The sequence below is a fragment of the Littorina saxatilis genome, unplaced genomic scaffold (genome assembly GCF_037325665.1).
Source record: "Littorina saxatilis isolate snail1 unplaced genomic scaffold, US_GU_Lsax_2.0 scaffold_188, whole genome shotgun sequence".
Lineage (NCBI taxonomy): Eukaryota > Metazoa > Mollusca > Gastropoda > Littorinimorpha > Littorinidae > Littorina > Littorina saxatilis.
In genome coordinates, this window is record NW_027125801.1 from 575 (window position 1) to 6,747 (window position 6,173).

General features: G+C 43.5%; 1 protein-coding gene across 1 annotated transcript; it reads right to left on the bottom strand.

Annotated features, from left to right (window-relative positions):
* Window positions 1–3,206: 3,206 nt before the first annotated feature.
* Window positions 3,207–5,480, bottom strand: LOC138954263 (uncharacterized). Its single transcript, XM_070326145.1, has 4 exons — window positions 5,474–5,480; window positions 4,673–4,780; window positions 3,932–4,180; window positions 3,207–3,438 (listed from the first exon to the last, which is right to left on the bottom strand). The coding sequence occupies exons 1-4, from the start codon at window positions 5,478–5,480 to the stop codon at window positions 3,302–3,304; spliced, it is 501 nt and encodes a 166-aa protein (XP_070182246.1). The 3' UTR covers window positions 3,207–3,301.
* Window positions 5,481–6,173: the final 693 nt, after the last annotated feature.

Consider the following 6,173-nt stretch of genomic DNA (forward strand, 5'->3'; position numbering starts at 1 on the left):
AAAAAAACACGAGTGTACGTGGGAGTTTCAGCCCGGCGAACGCAGAAGAAGAAGAAGAAATAAAAGTACATGTATTCTTTATTTTCAACTATGCCATACAATTTGAGGTACACCATCGCCTGGTTTCATGGCCTTGAAAAACAAACAGGAATGCTACAGTCCCAAAACTGGTTTTACCTGAAAGAAGCGCTCAGTGCTAGTGGCGAAGCTACAAGCCTGAGCCTGCGAAGCAGGCGAGCCAATTAGGGGGGTCCGGGGGCATGCCCCCCCCCCCCGGATTTTTTTTTCAAAAAAAGGTAAAAATCTGTGCAATCTGGTGCATTCTGGGCATCATTTTCAGGGCTGTGATAGTGTTGTGATCTTGTTAAAAATAGAGGATCATAGAGGGGAAAATGTACGTTGAAAATAAAATGCTTTGCAATAATGCCCATCACGATCACGAAAACAAATGACGATCACGATCACGAGACTTGATTTTTTTGTCATCACGGATCACGGGCAAAGTCCCATCACGATCACAGAAATGGAAATTTCGGCAATCACGGTCACAGAAAGGTCAAAAAACGCCAATCACGATCACGATTTTAAACCCTTTGGGGCCCTCATATTGGGTTTGTAACATGTGTTACTATGAAAATAACAGAGAGATAGGCAGAAGAGAGAGAGAGAGAGAGAGAGAGAGAGAGAGAGAGAGAGAGAGAGAGAGAGAGAGAGAGAGAGAGAGAGAGAGAGAGAGAGAGAGAGAGAGAGAGATGTAAACCATGAAACAGAAAGCACATTTCTTGGGATTTTTTTTATTAAATCCAAAAATAAGCAGTCCAATGAGAAGAATTTTAAATGAAAAACCAAGTAAACACGGCGCCAGAAAAAAGTTAAACACACACAAACACACACGCAAAAAAAGCACTAACTCATTTGCGTGCTTACATACACACACACACAAAACACACACACACCATTTTCAAAAACATGCACATCAACAAAAAATCTGCGCAACAAAACCATAACATTATTCTAATTAGTCATACAAAGAAAGTTTTGTGTGTACATTGTACCTACTAATAAGTGGGAGAAAATTGAAACAAAGTAGCAAAATCAGATAAACAGCGCATGTTTTCTTCTTTGACATTCAATTCGAAAAGTCTGGCAGTTTATGGAACGTTCTTTTGTTACTGTCATCCTGTCAGAAGACGTCATCGCTGACGACACAATGTCGTTATGACGAGCTATCCGGCGTAAATGACGTCACACCATGCCTTGGGACTGGAAAGTTTGGTCGAGCAAAGCGGCGGACGAGCTAACCGGCGGACGAGCTAACCAGCTTAATTTTACAGATACAAAGAAGGACGTCAGCCCGGGGAAAAAATATGGCGACGAGCTAAACGGCGGACGAGCTAAGCGGGGTCGAGCTAAGTGGAGTCGAGTGTATACGACTTGTGTCTGTCTGTCTGTGTGTCTGTCTGTGTGTCTGTCTGTGAGTTCGCGATGTTCGCGATGCACTGCCAAAGTTCTCGATGGATCTGCTTCAAATTTGGTGGGCATATTCAGGTAGACCCGGGACAGGACACAACCTGGTCGATATTTCAACACGTGCTCTCAGCGCGCAGCGCTGAACCGATTTTGGTTCCACCTCAGCTACCCGGGCCCCCATACCGACACACCAAAGCCGCTACACCACATCACAACGCCAAAGTTCTCGGTGGATCTTTTTCAAATTTGGACACCGTATTCAGCTACACCCCGGACACAATATCATCGATGAGATATTTCAACACGTGCTCTCAGCGCGCAGCGCTGAACCGATTTTGGTTTTTGTGTTCATTTCACCATTATAAGTAACTCTTCCTTATCTTCTCCAGGTTTTCAGCGTTTACCTCCCTTCCTTCGTATGGTGCACTATAGTATGAGTGGGGCATCTTCGGATATTCCCGGCGTTCTGTTACTATTTTTAGAAGGTCACCGCAGTGTCCAGAACGTAAATTGGACCCGTAAATTATCCTCACTGTAAAAGTGCAAAGGTCGAATCAATTTATAACCACGCGAAAAATACACTGTCATCTATCTCTCTATAGATACGGCTTCTCTGTGTTTGTGTGTGTGTGTGTGTGTGTGTGTGTGTGTGTGTGTGTGTGTGTGTGTGTGTGTGTGTGTGTGTGTGTGTGTGTGTGTGTGTGTGTGTGTGTGTGTGTCTCTCTCTATGTGAGCAACACCTGGGGATTGTTCAGTTCTGTTTGTGATGTGGTCTGGCGGCTTTTGTGTATTTGTATGTACTGGCCTTCCTTTGAAAAGCCATAACAGTTCAAAAGGGCTTACAGATAAGCTCTAAATTGCTCAATCCTGTTTGAGTGGAGTTCGCCTCCAAAGGTGATTAACACGGTTACATTCGTCGACAAGGATGGGACTCGATATGGTCAGGAATGGCATTATGGCCACTGAATCATTTTCGTGCTGTTCCCATTCCACGAATCTGGGAGGGACCTAAGCTTGGCGGGTCCATTGTTCGGACCCGGCAAAGCCGGCGTACGGCTCTAAGTATTTCATCCCGGCGAAGCCGGCTACCCGGCGAAGCGGGTATTCCTCTAGTTCAGTATATGTTCGTTGCTGGCTGCGTGTTATTTTGTTCGCTGTCTCGCGGCTTGCTTCCTCGCGCGCTGCACAAAGCTGTTAATGGCCCAATATTCAAACTGCCTATATACATTATGCTCCACCTTCTCACAAATCTGTGAATAGGGAATACATTCATTTCTAACCCATGTATTCTTAACATATATACAATGTCAGCTTGAATCCAATGTTTAAAAAAAACCGCGTATTACTTCTGTACACAATAGTCGGGTTATCAAATACACTTTCATTCAAACAGGTAACACGCTCGCTCACAACATGCGTTCTATTTTCTAACCATTTATTCAATATTTCTTTCCAAAAAGTGAATGTATCAAATTCAATACAACGAAATCCTTAACACCTGCTGAGCTTTTAAAACAAGAACAAACCCTTCCCTAAAATGTTAAACAAAAAGTCGGTATCATGGTGGTGGACATGACAATAATAAACTAGATAATGTGGGGGTCGGGGTGGTGAACTAGAGCAACACAGAGGAATCTACAAACAACATACTCTTTTTCTCTCTCTGTGTTTAAGTCTTACACACTCCCAGTCCCCTACTCCCACCCTCATCCCTTCCTTAATACATACAATTCGCAGAGAGGGTTGGGGGGGGGGGGGTAGTATAATATTTGGACACTCTGCTAGCTTGGCACACTACTAAATAAGGAAGTAACACAAGTTCCTGGAACTCCTATTCATTGGGGTGAATGTGAAAGTAGAGACCATTCCCAATGCTTGGCTTGCTTGCCTGTGCAGCGGTCATCTCCTGTGCTGGTGGTCTGGGGTGAAGGTTTGTATCAGGTAGCTCTGTCTTGAGGACCTCAGGGACTGCAACACGAGTACAACAATCTGTATTCTGTATGCTACATTTGCATTCTTTAAGGTAAACACCTCAAAGTCAATGCGCTAGGATGCTCTTGTGTGTGCCATTGTGTGTGTGTGTGTGTGTGTGTGCGTGTGTGTGTGTGTTTGTGTGTGTGTGTGTCTGAGTCTGTGTGCGTGCGTTTGTGTGTGTGTATGTGTGCGTGTGCGTGTGTGCGTGCGTGCGCGCACGTGTGTTTGTGTGTAGGTCTGTGTTTGTTTTAACAAGAAACCTCTCATTGTAAACGGAACCTCCACCATTGTAACTCGGAAACATGTTGAATGGAATCTCACGCACAGGCAGGAATTGGAAAACAACCAATCTTGAGTGAGCTCATCGCCCCCCCCCCCCCCCCCACGCTACAAATCGGAAACATCTTCTCTTGCAAGCAATCGAGCAAACAGTAACTCTAAAACATCCTCGTCATGCACATCAAAGAATTAAATCACAATCATCTACCTTCTCCCTCCTGATCTCCCCCGACTACTTCGTACACGTGGGACATCCGGCCTACAGACCGCCTTGCATCCAGCCCAGAACTTGCAGGAACTGAGCAAGGAACTTGGTACTGGCCGGGTATCTCAGGCAGTAGTCTCTGCTGCTGCTGCTGTGGTTGTGCTGGTGGAGGAAGGGGTGGCTGTTGGTTGCGGTCCTGTATTTCTTGCAGTGCAAGGTCATGTTGTGGCGCCAGACGCCTCCGAAATGTCACTGTGATGCATTAGAAATTTCGGGAAGTCAAAATAGTTTTTGGTTCGATTGATCATCCTAGTTAAGGGTGACGCTGTAGTCCCATGAGCATTTCTAGTCGCAGGGAACAATATTGTGTTACATGACCTGTCTTTGTTTCGTGGGAATATTTCAAGAGAACATTTTAACAATACCGTATTTTTTGGCATTAAACACACACACACACACACACACACACACACACGCACGCACACACACACACACACACACACACACACACACACATAAATACATGCATACGCACACACGAACATAAAAACACATATGCGAGAGCGCGCGTACACACACACATACACGAACACAAACACATACACACACACACACACACACGCGCGCGCGCGCACACAAACACACATACACGCACAATCACAAACACACACACAAACACACGCACACACACACACACATGCACACACACACACACACACACACATGCACACACACACACACTACCTTTTGTTTTGCATCTATAAACAACGATCCAGGCGATCGTGACAATGACGGCTGTGATGATGGCTGTACACGTGGCCACAGTGGCTGTCGTTGCTTTTGAGTCTGTCGCTGAAAAGAAAAATCACAAGTTAGTATTTCCTTCCTTGTAAATGAATATCATTGACTTTTTCAAGACTGAAACTCTTTCATGACAACGGCTCCTTTTTTGTTTCAAAGCATTTTGAGATTTTCTGAGAAAACACTGAAGTAAAGCAAAGGAACAGAAAGTCAACAAATACATCGTTATAGTCTCAAGTCGGACTGCTTGCTGTGCAAGTGTTGGAGTGTACCGCTCGTTGAATATAGTAACTGACGCCCATGTCAATATGCAGTAATAATTTATTAAAACATATCCCGTTTTTGGAATATGTTCAAGTGGAAGGATGCTCTCAGGGAAAAATAATAATGTGTTTGTTTCCGATGACAAAGCCAAAACATTAGGATCAGTCGGTCGTTTTTGTTTGTACTGTATTTGTTTTTCTCTTTGATTGAAGTTGGTTTTTCATTGCAAGGGGAGGAGCATGTGGCTTGATGTCCGATATTCACTCGAGCTGTGTCCCCTGTATGTCGTAGAAGAGTAACGTTATAAAGTCGGCAATATTGAGTTCTGCCTTTTTAACTGATATTTTGTGAAGGGTCAAAACAAAGCTTACTGACAGGTGCCCTCTTATCGGAGGTGTCTTATATCACAGGTGTAACTACTGATTGCCTGCCTTACTTTTTGCCTTCGGGGATAGATGAAACTGCTTTGTAATTAGGTACGAGCCATCCGCCACCCGATGAACAAATAAGCTATCGACTAACGCAGTGTCCAATGACAACAACCAACAAGTCGCGTAAGGCGAAAATACAATATTTAGTCAAGTAGCTGTCGAACTCACAGAATGAAACTGAACGCAATGCAACGCAGCAAGACCGTATACTCGTGGTCCACCGCTCACAGCATTGGCAGTGAAATTGACAAGAAGAGCGGGGTAGTGGTTACGCTATGCTGCATAGCACGCTTTTCTGTACCTCTGTTCGTTTTAACTTTCTGAGCGTGTTTTTAATCCAAACATATCATATCTATACATTTTTTGGAATCAGGAACCGACAAGGAATAAGATGAAAGTGTTTTTAAATTGATTTCGAAAAAAAAATTTGATAATAATTTTTATATATTTAATTTTCAGAGCTTGTTTTTAATCCGAATATAACATATTTATATGTTTTTGGAATCAGCAAATGATGGAAAATAAGATAAACGTAAATTTGGATCGTTTTATAAATTTTTATTTTTTTTTACAATTTTCAGATTTTTAATGACCAAAGTCATTAATTAATTTTTAAGCCACCAAGCTGAAATGCAATACCGAACCCCGGGCTTCGTCGAAGAGTACTTGACCAAAATTTCAACCAATTTGGTTGAAAAATGAGGGCGTGACAGTGCCGCCTCAACTTTCACGAAAAGCCGGATATGACG